Source organism: Cataglyphis hispanica, chromosome 8 (assembly GCF_021464435.1).
Source record: "Cataglyphis hispanica isolate Lineage 1 chromosome 8, ULB_Chis1_1.0, whole genome shotgun sequence".
Classification (NCBI taxonomy): Eukaryota; Metazoa; Arthropoda; class Insecta; order Hymenoptera; family Formicidae; genus Cataglyphis; species Cataglyphis hispanica.
The window spans coordinates 1,897,028-1,924,181 of NC_065961.1; the positions used below are offsets into that span (position 1 = coordinate 1,897,028).

General features: G+C 30.7%; 2 protein-coding genes across 6 annotated transcripts in view; one reads left to right on the forward strand and one right to left on the reverse strand.

The window, feature by feature from the left end:
• LOC126851406 (pre-piRNA 3'-exonuclease trimmer-like) overlaps window positions 1–24,903 on the forward strand; it is a 119,025-nt gene extending 94,122 nt beyond the window's left edge. For 2 of the 3 annotated variants that reach the window (XM_050595342.1, XM_050595343.1), the window contains exons 3-14: window positions 19,104–19,271; window positions 19,352–19,586; window positions 19,738–20,022; window positions 20,104–20,308; window positions 20,406–20,507; window positions 20,588–20,713; window positions 20,785–20,890; window positions 21,025–21,124; window positions 21,250–21,336; window positions 21,474–21,562; window positions 23,416–23,514; window positions 24,647–24,903. In XM_050595342.1, the coding sequence (XP_050451299.1) occupies window positions 19,144–19,271; window positions 19,352–19,586; window positions 19,738–20,022; window positions 20,104–20,308; window positions 20,406–20,507; window positions 20,588–20,713; window positions 20,785–20,890; window positions 21,025–21,124; window positions 21,250–21,336; window positions 21,474–21,562; window positions 23,416–23,514; window positions 24,647–24,716 (1,632 nt within the window). In that variant the 5' untranslated portion in view covers window positions 19,104–19,143 and the 3' untranslated portion in view covers window positions 24,717–24,903. Of the gene's footprint in view, window positions 1–19,103; window positions 19,272–19,351; window positions 19,587–19,737; window positions 20,023–20,103; window positions 20,309–20,405; window positions 20,508–20,587; window positions 20,714–20,784; window positions 20,891–21,024; window positions 21,125–21,223; window positions 21,337–21,473; window positions 21,563–23,415; window positions 23,515–24,646 lie in introns of those variants that run through there. The other variant, XR_007687661.1, reaches the window with a different exon arrangement.
• LOC126851395 (uncharacterized) lies at window positions 213–17,298 on the reverse strand. 3 transcript variants are annotated; one of them, XM_050595318.1, is made up of 9 exons: window positions 17,169–17,298; window positions 8,242–8,341; window positions 6,503–6,623; window positions 4,861–5,071; window positions 4,112–4,507; window positions 3,283–3,642; window positions 2,168–2,455; window positions 866–1,081; window positions 213–462 (listed from the first exon to the last, which is right to left on the reverse strand). In XM_050595318.1, the coding sequence occupies exons 1-9, from the start codon at window positions 17,242–17,244 to the stop codon at window positions 311–313; spliced, it is 1,920 nt and encodes a 639-aa protein (XP_050451275.1). In that variant the 5' UTR covers window positions 17,245–17,298; the 3' UTR covers window positions 213–310. The 3 variants fall into 3 exon arrangements, with proteins under 3 accessions (XP_050451275.1, XP_050451276.1, XP_050451273.1); XM_050595319.1 differs by lacking the exon at window positions 17,169–17,298 and adding an exon at window positions 12,201–12,258; XM_050595316.1 differs by lacking the exon at window positions 17,169–17,298 and adding an exon at window positions 9,238–9,419.
• Window positions 24,904–27,154: the final 2,251 nt, after the last annotated feature.

Sequence of the window (27,154 nt, forward strand, 5' to 3'; positions counted from 1 at the left end):
GAACAATTTATTTACCACAAAGTTAGATTGAGTTAGTTAAAGTTGAAAATGTGAAAACGTTACAAGTTAAATGTGAAAAGTAGCATTTAATCTAGCAGTTTCCGCTCAAATACTATAATGCGGAGATTTTGAAAAATACAGTAAAAGGTTTATATTTTCGAAATTGACGGGAACAATTTAGATGCACAGATCGATGTATAATTCGATATTAATTCGTAAAAAAATCATAAATTTTAATCCACGTATATATAAGCCGTCTCTATCGTTATATACAATTATATACATGTTCAACTTAAGCGATTATAACAGTCTATATAAGGAAGTAATCGGGTCCGACAAAGGATCCGCACTTGGGAAAGTCCTGTGGAGCAGGAATCATGTCGCTAGATTCTCCGACTTGTAGAACAACATCCAAACCGCGAGTCCAATCAGCCGCGTGTTCATCACGCAACATCCAATAACCTGCAGAATTATATGAAAGTGAGAGATCTTAGTTTTAGAGAGATCTTAATTTTATCGATTAAATGCGCAAGTTGCTTATATAAGTGCTATTTTGCGTTTCTATCAGATTAAATGTTTATATTAGAAAGTTTGATAAATTCCGAATCTCCTCAACAAAATTATCGGAAAATGTCATTATTTGTTATAATTTGTAAAAAAGTCAATTTTTTATTATCCATTGAATATTTTATTAAATTCGCGAAAAACTTTTTATTTTTAATCGTCAAAAATATTTTGATGGATCTCGATATTTTCCTAAAATTTTTGTCTTCCATTTATTTGAAGAAATACAAATTAATCCTTTATCTAATTGAAACAATTATATGTTAAATAATCTGTTAGTTGATGAATGATGAAGATTTACCTGGATTGTCGGCTTTAAATCGTAACGCCACGGCACCGAACTTGGGCACAACGATAGTATCCTTAATTGGCGCACAATCGAGATTTCGCACAAACAATTGCTTTTTCTCGTCGAGTTTCTTCACCTCCTGCAGCGACATACTTCGACCGAATTGTCTCGCGCCCACCACGTAAAAACTGTAGCCATGTAAGTGATAAACCAGATCGTCCAGACCACCTATGGCAAAGCGATGACTTATTAACTTCCAAATAAATGGAATCCTTTGCATCATAAAATCAAAACAGCATTCATGAAACGTAAAATTAATACTTAAACTATTGCAAAAAAAATTCCTATGACGAAGATAAGCTTAATAGATTCAAAAGTCCTCATTAAATAGATCGACAAAAATATAATTTGACGAAAAATATGACAAATCAATGGATTTGCTTGTTTGCGAAATTTTATAAAAAAGATTGATGATTTCCCGCGCTGTTATCGAAAGTCGCAGGATTCTTTTTTAGCTGATGTAAAAACATATTGCGGATAATCGCGATAAAGTATCAAATATTGTGATTAAAGAGAAATAATATACGCCTCGCTGGAAATTATTTATGAAGATAGAACAACGCAAAATCAATAATTGCCGGACTTGGTAAATGTCGGCAAATGTGAAATATAGATCAAGGACATCAAGATATCTTAGTTGAGATTACGCTCTATTGTGCGCTAATGTTCCTTCTTATTTCACTCGTGTCGTCCCATTTATTGTAAAATTATCCCAAATATTATATGCCATTGATTAATAATTACTAATTGATATAATAAGCATCTATGCACAATTCTGCGGAAAAGACTACTAATTATATTTTCTCGACATTCTAGAATTTATTTTTAATTATAAAACAATTTCTGGAATATTGATCATTATGTGTGTGAAAATTATTTAATGAAATTCAACACATCACGTATATCTTTTTTCACAATATTTTGTAAATTGACATTATTTCAGTTTATACAGGAAAATTTAGTACATCATTCTATCCATCATATATAGCAAAGAAAATATGATATCGATAAATATTATATTTTCACATGCGAATATCATTTGCGCAGATAAAAGATCTATTTTTTACCGATATTTCTCAAATTTCATATAAAAAGTACTGGGTTTCGGACAAAGATGAAAAGAGAAAAGTAAAAAGATTATAAGAAAAGGAGGATTAAAAAAATCTGAATAATCGTGACTGAGACACGAGACGCTCGTGTCACATTGTGCAAGTTGCATTTGTGTTGCGATCACGCTCGAATGAAATTAATTACCCTGATCTAGGAGAATTATCTCGACGGTCGTCCCGAGCGATATACGACGCACGTGTACGCACTCGCACATGTCATTCGCGGCGCCGTGACCAACCGGACGGCATCGGCGTCGCGAAACTGTGTCATTATTCTCGTTGCGAGCATCATCGGCATCATTATTATCTTCGTCATGGTTGGAGCACATCATATCCGGCGATACATCGCCACCCTGGGTCAATAGTGGTGATGACGGAAACGTGAAAGTGGAGTTGTCCACGTTTAACACTCGCATTTCCGTCTCGCTGTTACCTAAAAAAAACAAAAAATAAATGATCTCCGCGCCGTGATTAGATACTGAATTTAATCGAGCGCGCGTGATTCTCCTTTTGATTGGAAATTAATTACATTATTCTCGATAATTCTTAATATGATTTTAATGGCGCGTCATTTTCTCAGTTCCTTGCACCGGATGGTATGCATCCGCAGATTTTTCCTTTTTATGCAAATAATTAGGAGAAATTGAAGCTGTTATCAGTATCTTATTAGCAGTCAAATATTTTTAAGCAAATTTAGAACCAATTTTCTCACAAAGAAAATTTCAGAAAAAAATATATGTCGCAATCTTTTTAATTTTTATATATGATATTCTTATAATCTGAATCTTCAAATAAAAATTTTATTTTGACCAAATTGGTTTAAATCTAGGAAAATAAAATATATTATATTTTTCAAATTTAATTTGCTCTCAACTATGTTAATAATTTTATTATTACTCATGTTATGTATTCAGAGATCGAGAGATAAATTTCTAATCCATCAAAAAGTTAATGCTCAAGACAATACTCAAGAGACGTACGAAAAGATTTAAAGAGAAAAATAATAACGGTGAAAGCGCTCCTTCTTGACCGGATACATCGCATTATGTGCGCTAAATATAATCATTAGCAAAATTTTAATAACACGGAACGCATTTGCGCGGTGAATGTAAAAGTAATGAGACTTACATACGGTAGAGAATTTTTATTCAGGTGATTATGCCTGCTCGCTTTAACTGCTTATTGTAATTACGGTTGCGATTTAATTAATTATATTTTCACTTCTCATCTGTTGCGTCACTTTTTTTTCTTGGCACACACCTATCAGTTCCGTTGCTTGCATCTTGTAATTAATTGGCAGATACATTGTTACATCCATTCTGGGCATAGCTAGGAATCGTGGCATTTTGCGCATATTCTGGATATCCATGACGCACAGACCCTCTTGTCCGCCGCACTCGGCAGGATTTGTCGTCACGGCCAACCGTTTCATCCCTATCTCGTCGATATCCTGCTGATCGATAGTTTCCGCCGTTGCCGCCGGAATTTCCGAACTGCCTTTATAGTTGACCAGGGCCGCGCCATTTACCGTGCTCGTTCCGCATTCTTTCGCCGTATGCACGTTCATCCAATAGGAAGCGACGCGTTTGTTCGCTTTGAGAACGAAATCCGCTCTTTCACCTTTAATAAATATTAAAGATCGTTCGTCATTCTCGGCGCGGCTCGATAGAAATTGCGAGAAATCGCGTAAAATCTTGCTTTCCGTGAATAAAATTGAATTATCACCATATCGATTTTATATTTGGAATTTTCGATTATAATCTTGCTATAAACCTCGATAAAGGTAAAAGTTGTAAGACGCTATTTGAGATCTGATATTCGAAAGTGGAAACAATGAAGGAAAAAATAAGCGCCATCAAATGAGGAAGATAAAGTCACAGCTGAATTACAATCTATGCGGGCAGCGTAAAATGTTTTCAAAGTGTAGAAAATATAAGCCAAAAAATTCTAAACATATTTAGAATTGTTTAATTAAATATGCGTAATTTTTTCCCGCAGATAATAGAATTCCCGTTAAATATAAGACCCACATTTATCGCGATAGAGATACAGCATAGAGCTTCCGGGAAGATATTAACGGGATTCAGACCTTTTGCCAGAGTAATCGAAGTAACCTTCCGCGGCTCGATAGGATGTCCATCAAATGCAATCAAGAGAAGCGTGTGGCCATCGATAAAGAGCGTTACTGGACATGCACCGGCGCCTCCGGCATTAGCGACACGGAATCTGTGACGTCGTCCCGGAATGACCGTGAATGTATTTAGGGGAACCGTGGGTCCACTAAGTTGACGACCTCTTCCATTGATCAGAAGAATCGCCGGTTTCACGTGACCCTGGTTAAATGATATTTCCGGCGAATGCTGCCAGTGGGTCACCAGAACCACGTGATTAGGGTCATCGATGTCATAAAGGGCGCGATGGGGCTCCCGAAGGTCCGCTTGTTTCACGATCAATGATCCGAAAATGCCGTTGGTGACATCAGCGCCTGGATTTTTTTTTTTTTTTAATAAATCGATTAATTCATATACGTCAATTATCGTGTGATTCGTTTTAGATGGGATAATGATATTAATAAATAATGTGACAAGTGATGGACATATAACGATATTGAAACATTAAATCCATCATATGTGACTAAATTTAATTTCTAAAACAAGCCCAACTTATATTATAAATAAAAGTAAACACGTTTTAAATTTCAACATTTTTAATTTTAAACTTGAAAAACAAATTTAGTCTTAATAAATGTTAATAAATGTACATAGAAAATATTTGTAGGCATAAATTTTGAAATATTTTTTTAATCTATAATATATGAAATAAGTGACAATTGTCAACCTGCATGTGCATGCCAAAGATGTGTGCCAGGACTGGAGGCACGAAATTTGTATTGGAAAGTGGTGTAACTCGGTATTGGACATTGCGTGATCAACGGCACGCCGTCCATGTAAGGCATTTCCATTTGCGTTTGTCCACGCCAATGCACTGCCACTGCCTTACCCGGAAGGCGATTAATGACGTCTACTACTAGGATATCGTTTTCACAAACCTGTAAAAGCGTAAGCCTGTCTGGAAGTTGCTAATTAGTCACACATTATCCGTCGGAAATCTTTACCAGGATGTTAACGTGCATGCTACCAAAGCAATTGTAGCTAGCGTTTCAATTTTTCATCATCAAAAATATAAATGTATTTTATAATTATTTTTAATGTTGTTTCCTTTTTTACTTAATTTTATATAGTTTTGCCAACTTTAATTAATTTTCTTAATTTTATTTTATATTCTTATAATAATTATATTATATTATATTATATTATTTTATGGAACAATTATATTTTATTTTATTATATTTAATTATATTATATTTTTTATTAATATTATGCTATATTTTATAGTAATTTTATAAAAGAAAAAAAAATATTAAAATTTAATATAAAACCGATAAAAAAAATTGCACGCATATTACTTGATTCTATAAAATGTGGATTTAGAATTTAGCTTTAATCAGCATTTCTAAAGCTTCGCAGCGTTTACGGGGAAGATCAATTAGAGACCCAGCAAAACTCGCTTCACTTCAAAGTGTTCACTTAGTTAACCGAGACACGTGCGCGAGATTATTTCCACGTGTTCAAGCAACGCAAATAATTATTAAAACTGCATATTGTATACGTGTTTCAAACACCACGCGAGTTAATTTCAATACAAAATAGAAGTTCAATTAAAGATCGCTGATTGCAAATGAAGGTATATTTGTATGTATATTTGCACGTCGGCAAAGCCACGTGGATCAAATTACACTTAGATATATCATTTTAATGCAATATTTCTCTAAAATTATAACAATAATAATAAAGCAAGAGGACATTCGGATAATAAAATTAATTATACATTATTATTAATAATTTTAAAATATCCTTATCTTTTTATGTGTAAAATTTAAAGTTTGATGTTAAACATTAAATTCATTCTTTGGTTTTACATCTCAAATCACAATGGCACAATTATAAAAAAATTTTAATAATGTGTAGTTTTAAAATATATATAGCGTTATATTATGTACTTTAGATTTTAGATCATCACATACATATATGAATCATTATTACATTACAATATGTGCATTAAAATAATATAATACATTATTATTTTCTTATTATATAATTTACTATTATTATATTAATATTACTATTATAATAATATTATTATTATATATAATTATATATGCATTCGCTTTGGAAGACAAGATATATCATCTTTTTACATGTTACAAAATCATCTGAAGCCAATGCATCAATATAAGTAAATATCAAATTTTGAGCTTTTTTCAATCGTTTCAATATGACATTAAGATAATTTATAAGAAAACTCAAATTAAAAAATAGTGTAGAAAGACAATATCGACACTTGCGGAGAATTTTACTGTTTCAAACAGTAAATGTAACGCACTCGAGCTATTGATCAATAGTGTATATCGAGGTCATACCTGAATACTGGGTCCTGGCATTTGACGATTGGCCGTAAGGATGCCCCGTCTCTGCCCATCCGCGGAAACACAATGCTTGGCTAAGCAGGCAGTCTGATTCAAGGGACAATCTCCGCATGATCTGTAAGGAACTTGTGTGAAATCGTGATTTCTAGCACTAATATATATTCACGAAGCAGATCGAACTGCCATATCACTGTTGTATCTTTCACTGAAAGTAAAAGCGCATATTTGTAAAATAATACTTTTATCGCTGTTTTTCGCATAAAGCTTTGCAATTTCTTATCTACATATTTCATACAGTCATATAGATTGTCTGCCATCAACTTTTTATAGATATAGACGAAGAGTGTGAAGAAACTATAATTATAATTTGAGAAAAAGATCATACAAGCTCTCAGCTATATAAATAAGACATCTACATATATAAATAGATTGCATGAATGATTTGAGAATGTGTAAGTAAAAAAGAACAAATGTATTATTTAATAACAGATATTTTTTGCAGTGTTTTACACAGCTTTATTTAGGCTTAACAAATAACTCCAAGATACCGATTCAGTCTTCGCTTTATTATATAATGTTATTATTACCCAGTTCGAGTCTCGTTGATTTCGATAGACCGTACGGTTGATCGTGAGAATTTTCCGCGATACATCGATTAAGAATTGCATAACGGTTATGTCACATATACGAGTTCGAAACCGAGCATTATCCCCGTAATAGTTGCATAGTTAAACGTAATGCAGCAGTGTAACGATGTTGCACACTATGTTGCAATCGCAAAAACGAACTGTTTTTATATTGCAATAATCATTTCATACCGCGTGCGTGACGTGAAATGTAATTTCCTTCGCGGTTGCACAAAATCTTGCATTTTTTATTACTTACCTACATGAAGAAAGGAAACAAAGTATTTATAATGTAATCATTTCGTGAAATGCGCGTAACGAGTATATAACTTCCTTCGCGTTGGTTACGATCTTGTGCACTTTTTTATTACATGAGGAAACTTTCTCTTTAGAATTCGCTTCTCTTCGCGCACACGTTCTCTCGGACGAGCGATATTACCAAAAAATCGAAATTAATATTTTATTGTAGAAATTCGAAAGTAATAAATAATATAATTTTAGTTAATATAATCAAATTAATATAATACTTTTATAATCTTGCTCTGTTATAGCAGAGATCTAATTATGAATAGATATTTTATAAAATAGTAGTCGAACAACATTACGCAATATCATTCGCAACATTCAACCTTGATATATTCTACATTAATCTGATTTGCTCTCAAGAGTTGCTTTCTCTATTTTCTTAATATATGATTAAATAATATAGATTAAATGAAACTGGTTAAAATCTGATATTAGCTATCCGAAACATTCATAAATTAAACATTTGATTTCTTCAAGTAAAGATTTTTGAAAAATTGTTTAAAAATGGATATTATGTGAAAAATCTGTTAAAGAAATACAAATAAAAAAAATATTTGGTGCAAGAATCTGGAAATCCGATATGTATCGAGATATCGATGTTCTAATATAAAGCATTATAATCAGTTGATTGTGAGTTAAACGTCTGTATGCATATGAGACGGGTCATTTGACCTTTTCTGACGTGTGTATTTATAATAAAGTTCTTTTTTTATTACGCGCGCAAATGACGCGTTTGGAATAAATTTTGTAAAATGGATGGCAACTGATAAAAAACATAATGGAATGATGGACGGGACTTACTTGCTGAGTGATTGGAAGACTTCTAACGTGAGTTTCACCCGGCAGATCATAGGCCAATCCAAGTGATGACATGGTCTATCGCAGGAGAGGAATGTTTGTTCTGGAAAAAAACAGAAAGAATGAGAAAGGAAAAAATCATTTTGACGCGAAAGCAGTTTTCCTTCTCGTCCATCAAGTAAAAAAAAAAATACAAGTGGACAAGCGGCAAAGATGAAAGTTACAAACCACATAGAAAGTACTATTTAGTAAAGAAAAGTTAATGATGCGTGCGCGTATATATTATGGCACACATCAGTGTTGCAGTGGATTAGAAAGAAGCGCGAAAATCCTCTTCGCGCATTATTATTTTATTACCTGACATTTATCTTCATTATAAATCTTGAAGCTAATTCTGATTGATCGAATAAATTATTACAATTCAATGCCCAATGAATTTTGTGACATTCAATTAAAATAATTTATGTCATTAATATATATTTACTTTAAAAGATATTGTGTATAAAAAAAATTTGAGAAAGATCTACGTAGGATATGTGATGCATAAATAAAATTATAAGCAATTTCTTACCACGAGTTATATAAATTGTTTAAAATGAATGTTTATAAACATTGCATTAAATTTACATAATTTTTCTACGGCAAGACTGCACGTCATCGCGCAGTCATACGTCAAAACAAATGTGCAATTTTAGTTTTGAGATATTGCAATTTAAAAATTTAATTTGCTCCAAAAAAATCAAGTTCTTATTTTATTCTTGTTAATTCCTTCAAATTATTCAAGCACTATGCATAGTATTTACATTATGTTACATTAATATTATGTAATATTAATATTAAGTAATATTATGTAATATTATGTAATATTAAGTAATATTAAATATTAAGTAAACATTATACATAGTGTGTGGCACAAAACAATTGCACATTCGTGATTTTAGCATAAAAGCGACGATTTGTGTTGATTTTAATTCTGACAAAATAACTGTTTCAACTTACTAGGCCTGTAATTATTAATATGCAAAAATGTCGCCGCAGCTACGATCATAGTTACGACCACGAGACATCGTAAAACATACGTGGTCGGAGTGGCTACGTGACGGTGAGCGGACTTTGCAGAATACATCGCCTACCAACGTTGTTATATAACAATAACAGGTGGTGACGATATTCATTCCCTGTGAGCTTCAAAAATTGACGGATTTTAGATGAAATATTTATACGAGTAATTAATCTTTATACAAAAAAATGTGTCCATTATATCAATTGTAGGCGCAAACTAGTGCGCGTACAATTATTAAGTAGCACGATGCATACATTTATGGAGTATTCAATTGACAAGAGAGATGTATCACAGATTTCTACTAATAAATGAAAAAAAAAAATTTATTGGGAATGTATTGAGGACTCTGTTACTTTCAAGCTTCAAGCAAAGTATTAATGTCAAGGATAATAAAATGGCAAAGTTAATGCGGAGAAAGTCGATTGTGAAGAAAAAAAAAATCATTTGTATTATACAAACGAAATTGAAAGTTGAAGTGTTGTTTGGCTATCCTTCTGAGTCAAATCTTTTCTAATATTACTCTCCAAAAGCGTTCATCAATCAATTTTTGCGAGACAGATGAAGATTAAATTTGAAGTAATAATTAATCATAATAATAACGGAGGCTGTCCATAACACAGTAACACACACTGTCAGGATATTCTTGTGAATATATTTGTGATTATAGCTATGTGATCATAGCTATGAATGTTAATTTATTAAAAGATTATATAAGAAAATTATATAATCAATGAATATAGTATAAAAGTAGTAATTATTGAAATATATACATTAAAGAAAATATTATATTTCGAATTTGAATAATGAGGATAAAGAGACGAAAATCAATAAAATAGTAAAATCAAGCACAATATTTGTTTAATATTAATAAAAGTTATTTTATATATTTCGTAGAAACTTATATAATTTTCACATAACACATAAACCGTAATTCAGTTACAAATGTGATACATATCAACGGAATTACGCATCTCTAAAAGTTATAATTAAAATTGAAAATAAATTACTATTCACATTGTAGCCATTTTATCGCAGAGATCTTTATAGCCTAGACACGAATTGAACAAGTACATAGAATTAATCTTTTTTTAATTATAAGATGTTATCAAAATTTGTTATCAAAGCAATTCTAACATAAATGAATTGAACTCAATTTCTTATAATTTAATTCAATATTGCGATATGCGCGTGATTTTAAATAAAGTTTACATTACAATCATCAATACGACAAATTTATAAAATCTTGGAGATTTTTAAAACTGAAATCAATTTTATATATCTTTGATTTAAATCAACTAAAATGTATTGCAATCATGCTACATCTCGTTTTATTTTTATTTTCTACACGTATTATAATTTTCATATATCATTTTATTTTCAATTTATCAATTTATCATTATTAAAGTTATGTTTGCATCAATTGATAATTCATTATTGATATTCCAAGAGTTGATCACTACAAGTTGAACAGATATCTTTTAACAAAAGTAATATGATTCTTAAATACGACAGATATAAATAATTTAGATAAACGAGGATATAGATAACAAGAAAGGAAAATATTTCTTCTCAATGACAATCATGCACAAAAGTGACGTGAAAATGAAATGAGATATCTTTATATCACTGCACCACTGCGAACTTTTAGAATCGGTATAACAAAATTGCGGACACAGTCACGCTCCCCGTCAACGACTGATGAAAATATCGAGCCGAAATTCGTTGCAAGAATAGCATTTCTCTCCCGTTCTCTCCCTCTCCTTCTCTTTCTTATTGCCGAAAGATCGAAACTTTATTAGCAAATAATGAGCGAAGCTCATTTATTCGTGAGACTCATTCGAAGCGAGAAGAGAAAACTGGATCTTTGATTAAAAAAAAAAAAAAACGATCGGAACGCAAGAGAGACAAAAGTTATAATAAACACATTTATGATAACTTTGCGAGCATTCGTTACATAAACGTCATAAATTATGGCATGGCCTCCATTACATTTAGCTGCATAATTTTCTATCTTTGAGCTTTGTATCAGTCTGAGGTTTTATTCGATTGCGTTATTGCATCAATGATTCAAGAACTTTATTGGACAAAAATAAATTTTTGATAGTCGTCAAAGCTTTTCATTTCAAATTGCTTTACATTGTTAAAAACTTACTGTTATATATATTACAAAGGCAAAGATAAATTAATTACGTCCGCGGTCTGAAATTATTGAAGCGATAACTTTTAAATATAACAATGCAACATCTTTTATTTTACACAGTACATTATTAAATAGACTTTTTCCAAATATCAGGAAATATAATTGAAATCAATCTTTGATTAAAAAAAAATTTTCTTTTTTAAACTTCAATTTTTTTATCTACTTATAGATATTTTAATAACTATTATCGTTATATACATTCACACACAACAAAGATACATTAAAAGAATGCGACTTGTCTTTTTACTGGCAATTTGTATTCGCGATGTTATTTCTTTCAAAGATTTTTTCCTATCCAAATGATTAATCGGCTGCCTTATCTGAAAATAACTATACGTATCGACTTCCGATTGGCTTCGTGTAACTACTCGACATGGTAGTTTAATCCTACGACCAAAATGTATTCGAGTGGAAAGTATCAGAGAGTGCTCAACAACCAGAAATCCATTTATCAACGGTTGACGAAAAATCGAATAAGGGCTAATGGATGACCGAGGCATAACGATATAAAGGCAGCTATGGATGATTATGATCGAGACAAAATGACGGTTAGATCTCATAAATCACCACACCACTGACAGTCGTTGGTACGTAGACTAACGATCGCGACGTCGTCGCGGATACCGTCGCGCACCCAGTAGACAACTGACGAAAAAGTCCAATTTGTTGCTATTCAATCGTACAAACTATGACGCATACCTTCCCTCTCCCGGGAGTCCGCGTTCCCGAACAACAAAGTCATCTATATGCGACCGCTAGTTTTTTATTTTTATTTTTTTTTTATTTGGACTTATCCCCGCAATCGCAACAACGCCTCGAGTTTCGCGCACGCGAATCTGAAAATATGTGTCAGAAACGGCATAACTGCGAGTGAAAGTTCGCCGATGGGCCCGTCCCGAAGGCCCCTACTTATCATCATTCGCAATATCGTCTGGGGATCTGTTCCATCTCTCTCAAAAACCGGCTCAACACTTTCCTCTCACGACCTTTTTCCTTCTTCTCGATCCCCTCGGTCCAGCCAATGTAGAGATTTCGCTTTCGCTGATGCCCACGGATCAACTTTTACTCACATGGGCGGATAGAAACGATAATCATCGTGCTGCGGTCACTTCTCTATGGAAAGCAAGTAACGTTTTGCTTGTCGAGATCGAGAATATGCTTAAGCTCACGTTTATCGGTCATTCTTATTTAGATAACAACCAGGTTGTTATTTAGATTGCTGCAACGAACGGAACTTTCTAGTTTAGAGAGAGAGAGAGAGATAAATAATAAGACTTTTAATGTATTTAGTCGATGTATATGCAGAAACGATCTCGTCGAGTTCAATTATTTGAACGTTTTAGCAAAATATATCTTGTCACGTAATATTCGCATTATTTACAATTAGGCAAAAATTATATCTATAGATTGAAATGAATTATCCAATTCATACATACATAATGCATATAAAACATGTAACAGCTATATTAATAATGTCTTTCTTTTTTTTATCACTTTAAGATATTTAATAAATATTAAAAATTTCCATTTGCAAAAAACCGAAAAATCGCAAAATTAAATAACTTTTTTATAATAATTCTTCCTTATAATAATTATTTAAGATATTCAATTTAATTTTTAAATTTCTTTTTGTGTCTAAGAATTTAAAGATTTATTTGTTTCCTATATTGATTTATATCAATTATGTTAAAATTACTAGATTTACTAGAAAGAGAGTAAAAAAAATTAAATAAATAATACATATATATATATAAAATAATTCAGTAAAATTAAACAAAGCGAACATATTCGTGAAACGACGTGACTTTGCATTTCTATTTTATCTATGCATTTCATTTCTGAAAGCAAGTTGCAATACAAAGTAATTGGAGGAAACAATTACTATCGGAACAATTAACATCGATTTGAGCTTTTCCTTTACATTTTAAAACATGTCGTAGATAGCAGATAAATGAAAAGATAACGTGTACTGCGAATCATCATGTTTCAACTTTAATTTGTTTGTATTTCTTCTTCGCGAGTGTAATTTATCATATAAAATTATAAGGAGTATATAATTTGCTCCGCTGCAAAATGACATAAATAAATCTTTGCCACAATGATTAGTATTATACAATATAATTGTGTGACAATTTAACCAAAGATTAAAAGGCAAAAAATATAAATTTTTTCTATATGCGATACTTTCAATAACAAAATTGCATCAATTAAATCTGTAACGACATTTATGTTATCTAATCCATATTCAGTGACTGTTATTATATCGCAACGCCTTAAGTAGGTAACGACTTCCTAACTTCGCAAATAACAACTTCCTAACTTTGCAAGTAACCGCGTTGTCACCCGCGCTGTTATAAATAATGATTTCAGATATATTTTATGCTCAGTGCTTAGTACTCTGTTATGTTTATCAGCTTATGTTTTAGCCATCTATCAGGGAAAAATAAACCGATTATTGGTAATGTAATTACCTCATTTAAGATCTACTTTAATATATTCAAGTTATGGAACGATGTGACGTACAAAGTGGAATTACTTAATCATGAATCTATTAAACGATGAATATATATATATATATATATATATATATATATATATATATATATGTGTGTGTGTGTGTGAATGAAGCAAAATCCAATTATCTTGGAAAGTGAAAGATGTGTCTCTAGTCTATCTGCAGTCTGTTCTATATTGCTCATACTAGTTGTACCGTTTTATTTTCACTTGACAAAGCGTTTTTCTCTATCAATAGCAATAATTAAGTAAGTAGCACTCGAGCGGAAATCTCTCTGCATGCTTAGAAGTGTTTTGCTCGATATCATTTCGCATCCTGCGTATTATTAATAATTTTGACGATTTTTATGAGTTATCAGGTAATCAAGACAATTCTATTTAGAACGTTAGAAAGGAGATTAATAGGTGTGTATGCGTACGATAAAAAAATGTATAGATCAGTTAAATAGATAAAGGAGAAATGCTTTCGATTAAAATGAAAATCAAATCATCTCTTTTTTTTCTCATCAGAATAAACGATTTCTGATTTTATTGATGCAAATTGGAAGTATAAAACAGCTGTTTTTATCATGAAGCACAATTTCATTACAAATTTGTTGTTTTACTTATACTTTTGACATTATTTTATCTATTTTTTTTTTATTTTTATATGTGTATTATATGGCAATACTTTATATAGTTTTGCATTATTTATCAAAAAATTTTCGAGTTGATATTTTGAAATTTGTTTTATTCCGATAGCTAATGGTCTCTTTCTTTACTCTTTAATTAAATTGCGAGTAAAACGACACATGTACCAACACATGTGTAATAATTGATGCTTTCACTTATTTACTTCAGCGGAACGCGTCTCTCTCTCATGCGCACTTCTCAGAATCCGAAAAAATATTCAGATAAGTATCGCATATATGTTTTGCTAATATCAGAATCTTACATATTTATCATACTTTTACAGAAATTCGATTCGAATCATGCGGAAATAGATTTGCTTGCAGAAATAAAATTGCGTTTACGCATCAAAATTGTTGCAATTATTTTTTGTTAGTCGTTAAATATTTGGAAATATATAAGATATATATAATATTTATATGCTACAACACTATATACCATATAATTGCGAATGTTAATAGTAATACAGTTATGTATTTATTTAATTACTTTGCAAATAACGTAAATTTGCGTAGTTCAACTATTACGACATAATTAGAAAAACATTTATACAATTATTAATTTATTTTTTTAATTATTACATTTTATTAAAATTTACTATCAAAAAAGTGACGGATAAGGTCAGAAAAGGATAAATAAATCTCTGTCTCAGATGACAGATATTTTTTTGAAATGTAAAAGAAGTGAAAGTGTAAAAGACATTTAGAGTCACTCATGAAAAAAGACATTTATATTTAGACCGGCTAGTGTTACATTTAAATTGTTAATAAGAAATTCAATCACATTTTTCAAGCGGAAACAAAGGCATTATCGAAAAGCGAAATTGTGTATGTAATCGCAATGCCATACACTTTCACTTTGGACTTTCGATTTTTATCGCGGTATATTTTGACGATATTTATCATACGACCTATGTATCTTGTCCTTTTCTTCTTTTTATAATTAATCAGAGAGAAAGTTTGTATGTATAGTTTGTGTCTCCTCCTTACATTGTTATCTGTATAAAAATGTATAAATTATATAAATAAGTATTAATATAGATCGTATGAAATTATAATCACGTAAAAATCTTACGTGATGCAGAAAAACTGAGGATATATTTGAAAATATAGTGTAAAAAATATCAAGATGTATCAAGAAAAAATTCAATTATGCTATTGTACAATAATTATGCTCTTGGCACGAAATGTGTGAGATATTTAAAGTGTTATTAAGACTAATAATATGCATGCATGCAAATATATATGTAAAATAATCGTCGAAAAAAAAGATTCATAGTAGAAAAGAGATAATGTTAAGAAATCATTAATAGCGTAAAGAGCATCATGCTCATACGCGTGCAAATGATTTTTAATAAGATTCCATGGAACGTTATATTAATGAAAGTGAAAATGCGTGATTTTTCTCCATGCAATTGTAAATGTAAATTATTATATGTGTAAAATTTTTTATTTTATTTTATTTTATTTAATAAAAGTGTATAACCAAAATTTTTTGACACTGCAAAATAAAGATTATATAAACAATTATTTAAAAATAAAATAACATTTGTTTAAATTTCTGCAAATTTGCAAAAAAAAAAAGAATTAATGGAAAAATATTTTTAATATATAATTGATCGATTGTGTGTATGTGTGTGTATTATCTCCGTCATATTTTTATGATAATCAGAATAAAAATATAAAAAGAATTATATTACATGGTAAATTCAAAAAAAATTTTTGTCCTTTTTTTCTATTTGTTTTTCCTCAGCTAATACCAATCATTAATAATGATACTTAAAAGCATAACAAGTTACCATAACTTGTTTCAAAAGACAATATCTTGCATACGTTACAAATGATAAATAATAGTTGCGATCAGCATCTTGTTGGCAATGAGACTGGTTCTTATTAAAAGAGACATACTGTACATAACTGTATTTTGATTTGAGGACATTCACCTTTCATATAGAGATTCAATTTGCGCTTATCTTTGTAGAAATATTTGCTATGTTATGTATTATACATATATCAAATGAATACTTTATTAAGAAAACAAAATTTGATAGAGATAGCTTTCGTAAATAATCTTGTTAATGCAAATTATAATTCGCTCTTATATTATTTTGAAAAAAAAAAACATCATATCATAATCCTAATAAAAATATGTTGCACTATCACAGTCATATAAAAAACAAAATATAATTAATTATAATATTAATATGAATAATCGGCATGAGACATATATATCAATTAATTTCATTATATAAACAGTTTTTGAAATTATTTTATCTAGCATTTTTTTTCTTAATTTAACCTACGTCAAAAATTCGTGCCAATCATGCCAATCGTAATTGCATGAATTTACGAACTAAAATTTTAATATAAAACAAATTGTTCTGCAGAAAATCGTTTCCACAATCGAAATTGGATTTTCATCTTCCGTTATACGCGCGAACGCGTCTTCATTTTTACTACTATGACATAATTATCTACGACTCACCTGGTACGGGCGTGAAGTAGATGATGGTCGTGACCACGGAACCAAGCCCGATAAAAATCCCAAATCTGAAGAGCATGATATTCGAGATAGGCGCGAGAACGTGGAGAAGCAAGCGAGTGTTGGACTGATCGGTGTCGTGGCCGTAGACGCACTAGCATCGAGCAAGTTCATTGCCAAGGAGAGAGAGTCGATTCCCGATTAAAAGAAAGATCTTGAAGCACGAATAACGTGCTTGTACTGTGTCATGCAGTATGCAAAATCTCTAATGATGGAGGCACGTTCATCATGATTATATCTATACACGTGGGTAGATGGGTGTCTCCCGGAATCATCGCGATACCTCAATCTTGAGAGAGATGATGACCCTTGTAATGATACTCTTTTCACTTCGAGCTCTCCCCAATGGTTTCTTATACAAGAGGAAAGCATACAAGAGGAAATAAGCCACTAAGTTACATTAAAATTTATTAATTACACACATACAATTGATCTCCGATTTATAAATTATCTTTTTCATATGTGAAAGTTGAAGCAATTGTATTTTGTAATATAATTATATTTTCCTAGACTTTTCGTATTTTCTATTATTTTCATTTTTGCATCATGTAAGAATAAAAATAATAGAAATAGTAATATTTAAATTTATTTATTGTGAATGATAATAAAAGATAATTTAATAACGCTGATTCATACAACAAGCTTTTTTTCGTCTGTATTCATTCTTGATTAAGAGAATCTATGATTAAAGAGAATTTTAAAGCCATATTAATTATGCTAAATAATTATTAACTGTTACTTAATAGAAATTAATTAATGCAATGATAATGGCATAGGAAGTACAAAGTAGAAATAAAAGTATATAATGAGTGCCAATTTACTCATGAAATATGAACTGGAAATATCAATCAAGTTATTTCAGATCTAGTAGCGATTATTCAACTATTAATTTGCTAAAAATATTATACCTTGTACTATTTTTATCATTTAATTATCGTATTATTGATCGCAATATTTAAACAGATTCAAACATTACATGAACGATATAATATATAATATTAATTTTATTCTTTTTTATTGGAAATATCAAAATTTATCTTTCGAATATTAAGATCTGATATCGAATTTTTGAGAAAGAGAAAAAAAAATATTAGTTTTAAATACAAATGAAAGACACACTAAAATTTTTTATTCTGAATTTTCACTTTCTTTGATCAATGTATATAAATTTTAATTTTACAGTTATATTATCCAGTTTTAATATTCATTATTAAAGAGAAATGGTCTGATATAATTCATATAATGTACATATGTACATCAAATTATAGATTTCTTATAATATTTTTAAAGATATGTTAATAATAAAATTTGTAAAAGTTTATAATAAAAAAAATTATCTTTTTTTACCATTATTACTTTCTTAATAATAATGAGTGGTATTAATATATAATATATATAGTATATAATATATAATATATATAAGAAGTTATATAGAATATTAATAATATATAAATTATATTTTAAACAATATACACACAAAAACTTGAATTTTATTTTAAATTGATATTTTATTTATACTACAATTTTATATATGATTGAGGTATCATTATAGTTTATTGTATCACTCGAGGGACTGTGTATTTCAATATGAAATTTTAATACCTCAGCAGTATTGAAAAATCTCCCATTTGCACAATAAATAATGAATATATGCCTGTTCAGTGTGTTAGACGGGCCAGATTTTTCTACGCACACAAGCACGTGTACACGTGATGCGCAGAGCGTTCTGCAGAGCGTTCTACGCATTACATGTACACGGTTCGCGCTTGTGTGCGTAGAAAAACCTGGCTGCTACAACACTGGTCTCTGTGTGTGCTATATGTATGTGTGTGAATGGCGGTATCGTTATAACGAACACAGCACATGATTTCATTTTAGGTTACACACTGTTTTGTACGTGCATGAAAAAATTATCATTATGATTGAGGTCACGAGTGAAAATTTCAACACAATATATCCACATTTGGAGCGTGTATTGAAAGATGCAAGTTTCATAGCGATTGATACGGAATTTACAGGTTTAAATGTTGACGATATTAAAAATAGGTTAGTTTATACTTTCCTCTTAAATGTACGCTCAAATAATATTTCAGGGGGTTTTGATGTCATTTCCTTTATTGTTCTAGTTTATTCGATTCTATAAACGAGCGCTATGAGAAGCAGAGATACAATATTCAACCGTACATAATAATCCAATTTGGTATCACTGCGTTTCAACGAATTCAGAATGAAAATGAATACACAGCAGAGGCCTTTAATTTCTTTGTGCTGCCTAAATCTATTCCATCAAAGAATAGACAACTTATTTGGCAAATAGCTGCATTAGAGTTTCTGACTGCATATGAATTTGATTTCAACAAAGTATATTGCATTCTTTATTACGTTTTGAGAATGAAAAGCTGCTATATATTGCTTACCATTGATGAGCTCGTAGTTTAAATTGAAATTACATTTGATGTTTTATTTTATTGTTAAAAAATTATAATGAATTTAATATGTTAAAAATTTTCAGCTTGCTTATAAAGGCATTTCATATCTCAATGAGATTGACCAAGCAATCTTGCAACAACAATTACAGGATAATGTGTTATTTCATAATGTGGAGAGATCTATCTCCTACAAAGAAGAAGATATTCTCAAAGATTATATCAATCAAGTATCCGAATGGTTGAATAAAGCAAGTGATGAAACAAGCTCATTTAAAATTCACACTTCTACTCCAATTTTACAGTATCTTATGCATAAGGAATTAAGAAATCGTTTTCCAAATGTTTGGACCTTCTCAGGGAATAATATGGTATATTAATAATTTTACTGTTTACAAGAAACAAAACAGCTCAATTATCTTTTGAAGTTTTACATCTTCTAATTATTTTAGGTGACGGTTATGAAAATTTCACCAGATTCCAGAAAACTTTTGGAACAAGAAGAAGGTTCTATATTGGAAAATGTATTGCTTGAGTCATACATAGGTTTTTCAAAGGTGTTTAAGCTTTTGGTTTCTTTGAAAAAACCTATAATAGCACATAATGCTTTGTTAGATTTAATGTTTATTCATCAACAGTTTTATAAGCCATTACCACGTATGTATAACATGAAAAAATAATCTATTTTTGTATATATAATGTACAATGGACGAAACTTAAATTATGATAATTTATGAATAATACATTTTTGCAGAAAAATACACTGATTTCAAGGATAATATACATCAACTATTTCCTACAATTTATGATACAAAATTTTTAAGCTTTGAATTGAGAGAGCTTCTTTCAACAGAACGTAATTTAAAGAAATTAATTAAAAGCAATTATTTACATACACAATTTGAAGTATATTAAACATTCTTACTATCTTTACAGAAAAATGGAAATTTAATTCTCTAAGTGGTTTATTCCAATACTTCACAGAGAAGCAAGGAAAATACCTAGTACTTGGAACACCTAATATTAATCTCATTAGTAAAACAAATTCAGATAAATCAGATGGTAAATATTCCTTTTATATTTATTTCATAATCTTGTTACTCTACATCTTATAAAATTTTTACATTTTTTAGTTACTATACCTTCAATGAAATATCACACTGCAGGATGGGATTCCTATTGTGCTGGTTATGTATTTATTAGAATGATTCATGCATTTACTGCAAAACGTTATGAATTGTAAGTTATATATTATATATATAAATTAAAAGCCGATAATTATATTTATTTTTATTCCTAATATATAAACACATTATATTAAAGTGCATAAAGCTGTAATTAGTAATATGAGAAAATCTATCTTATGATTTCAGAGGTTTAACATTGAGACACTTTACACATACAGAATTAATGAACAATGTAAAAAGTATGGCAAACTGTATAAATATCATCCGTGGCAGTACATCACATTTGGTAAGAAAAATGCAAAACATTGTAATTATGTGAATGAAATATACTTTACAAGAAGAGAATATACATACCTGAAGGGATATTATATTCTTTTACAAAAAGAAAACGACACATTATAAATTTCCCAGAGGCTTGACGGGCTTGAACCTGTATCGACTCGACCTAAATGGCTTTATGTGAAAACGTTAGCGTCGAAGCCGATAACCGCCATTCAGGTATCGCATTTAATTATTACATATAATCTTAATGTTGTGGGATTCTAAGCATTCTCGTATATTATAGTATATAATATATGAATGTAAGAGATCAATAATTTATAATCAGTCTGCATTTTTATGAAATATTTGTACAGATAGCTGAAAAAATGTCAATTTTCGGTGCGATTGACGTGAAGCAATGCACATCGAAACGTATGTTAGTTGCAGTAGCAAATCACGGGAGGTTAGTAATCCATACTAGTTTATCAAACCTTTTTCGTTTCTCTCTTATTATGTCAATATTTAATATTATGTGTGTATATAAATAAATTATTAAGCATTTTTTACATACAAATCTTGTATGAGAAAAATAGGACAGCTTCATATATATTGAGAAAGTTATTGCTGCCAACTGTGTTCAATTTCGAAATATCATGAAATACCTAACATTACATTAATGCAATATGCAAAAGAAAATTTCACGCTAGAAAAAATTCTTTATTTTAAGTACTTTATTTTCTATACAAATATAATTAAACATAATTAAATAAACAGTTGACCTGGAAGGAGGAAAAAAGATGATTTATAATATTATAATATGAAGCTACTTCGGAACTATATTGGATATTTTCCAAGGGCAGTCGTTCACCAATGCTTTGCATAAAATGATTTAGTGTATTTTCATTTTTATACAAAGCAATTATATACTGTCAAAACATTCAAATTCGTACGTTTTTTAAAAATGTGACTGAATAAAAAATTCACATAATGTCACTTCTCTCTTAATATTATTTATAATTCAAAATGAGACATAAGATATTATATTCTTTCGATAATAACGGTGATAGATTGATAGGAATAATATAATTCTTTAATTTATTAATGTGAAAAACGATATGAGAATATAAATTGAAAATAAAATTTAATATCTATTATTCAACTTATTATGAAACTAATGAAATAATTTATCAACGATTGCAAAAAGCAGAATATTTTTTTCTTCGATTATCTTTAATTATTATACCAAATAAAAAATGCGCACATAATAAACGTTATAAATTGCACTTTAGTTTTAGAGAATTGAGTTGAGTTATTTAAATGAAATTTTAAAATAAAATTTTAGTTTTATTAGTATAAGTATATATATAAAGGGGATGTATCTATCTATGCTATGACTAAGATTATCGATTTCATTGACACGATGTTACATTGATTACTTGACACTTACCGGCGAATCGCAACACATATTCGATTTAGGAGTTTATTTCTTCGGAGTGGATACGATCAATCTCAATCGACTACGTTACTCTAATTCAGATAATCTGGAAACATAAACCGTCGAATATTGCCAATTCGGTGAATCCATTACAATTTCGCTTGTTTTTCAAAGAACGCTTGTTGAGACAGCAAACGCGTTAAGTGCCTCGCGGCCATTTAAGCGCTGCAGGTGTTCGCGGCAACGCACACTTTTATATGTGTTTTTATTCGACGAAGTTGGATAATATTTTATGATTTAATCTATCTATCGTTGCCGAATAAATTCGCTAAATTGCATCCCTTCTATTGTTAATTTCGCGAATGCAATGAATTTTTTTCTCTTTATTATCCGTAAAACGACTTAATAAGAGAACGTACGCATTTCGAGAATTTCTCTATATATCGTTTCCTTTATATTAAAATTAAAAACTGAATTCTTTCGCAAAATTATGTACGTTTTTTTTTGATAAAAATTGTTCCGAATATTCATGTACAATATGTACATCGTACAAATAATTGATTCGACCCTGTCATGTGCGCGTAGGATTTTCTTCGTCATTGGCATCGTTCCCATCTTTATGTCGCTTTTACCAACGAACTTTTGCGGATATATTTACAGCACTTATTAAAAGATCGCCGCTGTCTACACCACCGTGTATACATTATTATTAACGATCTATTATTATATCTGCTGTGTGCCACACGTGTGCAACTTTTGTCACGCGAAATTGACTTAACGCGTAATTACGTTTACTTCGTCGAGCAAGTCGATCGAAACTGTCACATTAAGTACATCCTCATCTGCAATGATCAAAAACGATTTTCTCGATCATTTTACAGCGCACGAGACATATTGCAACACTTCAAACAAAACAAGGATTTATACGTTGTCCCTTATAATCCGATACGGCATTCACCTTCGATTCAACTCGCCCTATGGTACGTATAAAAATCAATATGCTCAAGGTAGATTGCAAAATATGTCACATAATAATTAGATGTGAATTTCGATAAATCGTTTTTCGAAATGAAACGTATGAAACAAATTCCCGTTTGCTCTTGAACCGTTTAAAATAATTTATAGATTATGGATTTATCACATTGTAAAAATTTTGGCAATTAAATGTAAAAGATAAATTTAATTATCTTACGCCTTATATTCACTAATTATGTATATAGAATGTCCGAGAACTGTCAAAAAATCCAACAACCGCGAAAATTTTTGAGACATCACGTTTCCACGTGCCACGTGAGTTTCGAAACACATCGCGATGTCATAATCGGGATTTTAATCGGTAGTCGATGCATTGAGACTGATCCAATCCCTACTAGTGATGGCATTACGTCAAACAAATTAATGATTCTCGACGGACCGCAGCCGTGGTTCTCGAAGGCCTCCAATTAGCGTCGACATTGCCGTAGATACGAGAAGAAGCCGCATGATTCGCGTTGCCAATTGTTGCGAAGGCATTACAACGACGTCTTGATGGTCGTCGATTTTCACGTTACCTAACACTCGGGTGAAAGACTCGGCGCGAGACGCTTAGGACTGCGATTTCCCAGCTCTATCTCGGTTCTTACAATCGATATATCAATCCGCGCTCGCACATCACTACGCGTTCCGAATGCAATTTGCATGTAAAGATATTATATTTAGATCATCGCGATTAGACCATGTCCCGCGCGTCATTAGATACTCGGACATTAGAGATTTTTTTGATTTTTTTTTTGCTGTAGTTGTTTTTAGAATGTTCTATTTTAATTCTTCGTGATCGCGATATTTCCCTTGAATGGAACACTTGTCCGAATTCCATGATGAATGAGAAGGTGCAATTATTTATCGAAATTAAATCTTCCTGAAACTGGGATTTAATTTTATGAAAGCATACCGTTTAAAAAATAAATTATAATAATATTGTTGTTTTAATCTCAAGATATTTGCATTAAGAAAAATAATCTAACAGAATCATAAATCACAATTTTTATAGTTATCACTTATTAATTTTCTTATAATTTGTACAAAAACATTATTTGTTTGTATCTTAATTGATTGATTTTTCTTTTAAATTAGGGGCAGTATAATCTTTTCCAGTGGAATTTTCGCTTGGATGTTGCATCAGAAGCTTCACAAAAGCTCTTAAATGGTCTGTAAAATCTTTTATGAAAAACTTTAAGACAATGGTGAAATATATATTTTTTAATATAGAAATATATTGTCTTTAATAAGTTTAAGAAATAAAATATATAAGTTATTAAATATATGTACGCAATACAAAAATATGTATGTAAGAAATGTTTTTTCATTTAATAGAAGATGACTACTTTGTAAACGGCATTTTTGTAGCATGATATTTTATTTATCCTTAAATTATAAGACTTGTGTTGAAAGACCGATTCTAAATTAACAAATAATTTACAAATAATTTTAAAAATTATTGTTAAAATTAAGATTGACGGCTCTGCGGAACACTCGACGTATAAAACACCATTTTCGACAGACAACAAAGTTATTCATGGATCCTGTAAAATCGAGCGAACAGAACATAGGGGACAGTACACAGGTCCGCCGAGGTACAGAAATGACAAACATTTTACGCTTCACCGCAATGTGCCCGTCGCCATTCTGTTTAAATTTAAGATTCAGCTCGGGAGCGGAATCTTTGCGGGAGTTGTTATTATTATGACTCGTGGCGAGAGCTCAGCGAGTTCTAAGTCGGCCGGAGCTTAAAGCTCGTTTTTGAGTCGAGAGCAGGAAGTGCTTCTTTACGCTCGCTTGCCAAAGAAACGTTCCCTCTCTCTATCTCTCTCTTTCCCTTTTCTCTCTGTAAAAAACCAATTATCCCCACTGTGATCTCGAGCCGTGATTGTCACGCATGTTCATCTGTCATATTTTTTTTTTATCATATTTTTTTTTTTGCTTCTCTGTCGTCGGCCTTTTTCGTCACGGCTCGACTACCCCGAGTAATCACACGACTCTCGTGATGTGCTCCATGTTAAAATTCCACGCATGTGTTCTCGTTAAAAATCATATTTCTCACAACAACATGCCAAGATTTATATGCGAAAAGAAATGCGAGCAAACCTCTCGTAAATCTCGATAAGTTAAGAAAAAAAAACCAATATTTTATCCGTATTTAATGTTATACCAGAATACACATCTTCCTAAGAGTACTCGTATCTAAATGGTCAGATATCGAAAATAGAGAACATCGATTATAGCAACGAAAGATGATGCATTCCTCAATCAAAGTGCTCGGTATATAGGTACTTATCGCACTTATCGCGAAGAAGAATCTCGCTAAAGGCGCGTATCTTTGAGGCGATATCTCCGCAAAAGTTTTCTCTGGCTGCTACCCAAGGCCAAAACACTCGAAATAATGCGGTAGCAATTTGTGTGGGCGACTGGACAGTCAGCTTGGTCGACGCTGGTGTCCGATAGCAGGTGTGGACTCCTCGGGATAAATCCCTCCCCTTTCGTTCTCGTTCACGCGTCGCGTATACGAGGTAAAGGTCGCTCGCGTGGGCTCGGACCCAGAGTTATGGAATTGGATTAATAAAACTACGAAGCTTTCGATAATCCGTTTATCCTTCGTCGGAATTTCAATCGCGCGTTCCTTCTTACGAGCGCAAAATTGATCTTAAGAATAAGATGAAGATTGGGGAATGTAAAGCAAAAATTTCTTTATATTCACGGAATCAGCGAATAGTTTTTTATGTCGGGATTTTATGAAATATTTGGATTCCATGTTTCGATAATTGTGGAAAGCCATCGCTCCTTGCTAAATTTTTGTTTAATACGTATAAAACGGTTTATTTCGCAGCTATATTGAATTTTAAAAATAGATTTTTTAACTAACTTGGAATTGATTTTTTTGCAATGAGAACTTAATAAATTTTGTTTTTTATAATTGTTTAATATTATATATTTTTATAACTAGTTCACTCTCTTCGAATTATAAGAAAGAATATTTGGACTTTAATAATTATACATTTATATTTATATTTTTTACTTATTTTAATATTGTTTAATCAAATATTTTAATGCAATACCTGATGTTTTGAGAAAAGACTGCATTGAGATATCAATCTCATGTAATTGCACATGCGTAGGTGTATAATTCTGGCGTACGATCAATGTGTGTATACATACAGAAAATATGACTTTGATATATATATATATATATACATATTTAGGCGGATGATATTTTTCAAACTTATAAAATAAGAATCGCAATGTGTCTAGCAGATATATACACAAAGTGCATATTTGAAATTGAAGATATTCCCTTCTTTCAAGAGACATTTATAATTTTCAATCTACCGAAAACATCCATCATGCGAAAATATGATTGCATATCATCGCGAAATATATCATATGCGATCTGTAAAATTTATTTTGTCGCTATTACAATCTTTCTACATGTCTTTATACACCATTGATCAAATTCAACGTCAGATAGACCTATACCGCCAAAGACCGCCTACAAAATGTTTCAAATTTTTTTTTTAATAAGAAGTACAAAATAGAAAAAAGATTGTTTCAATGTCGAGTTATTATTAAATAAATCGATAATCTAGT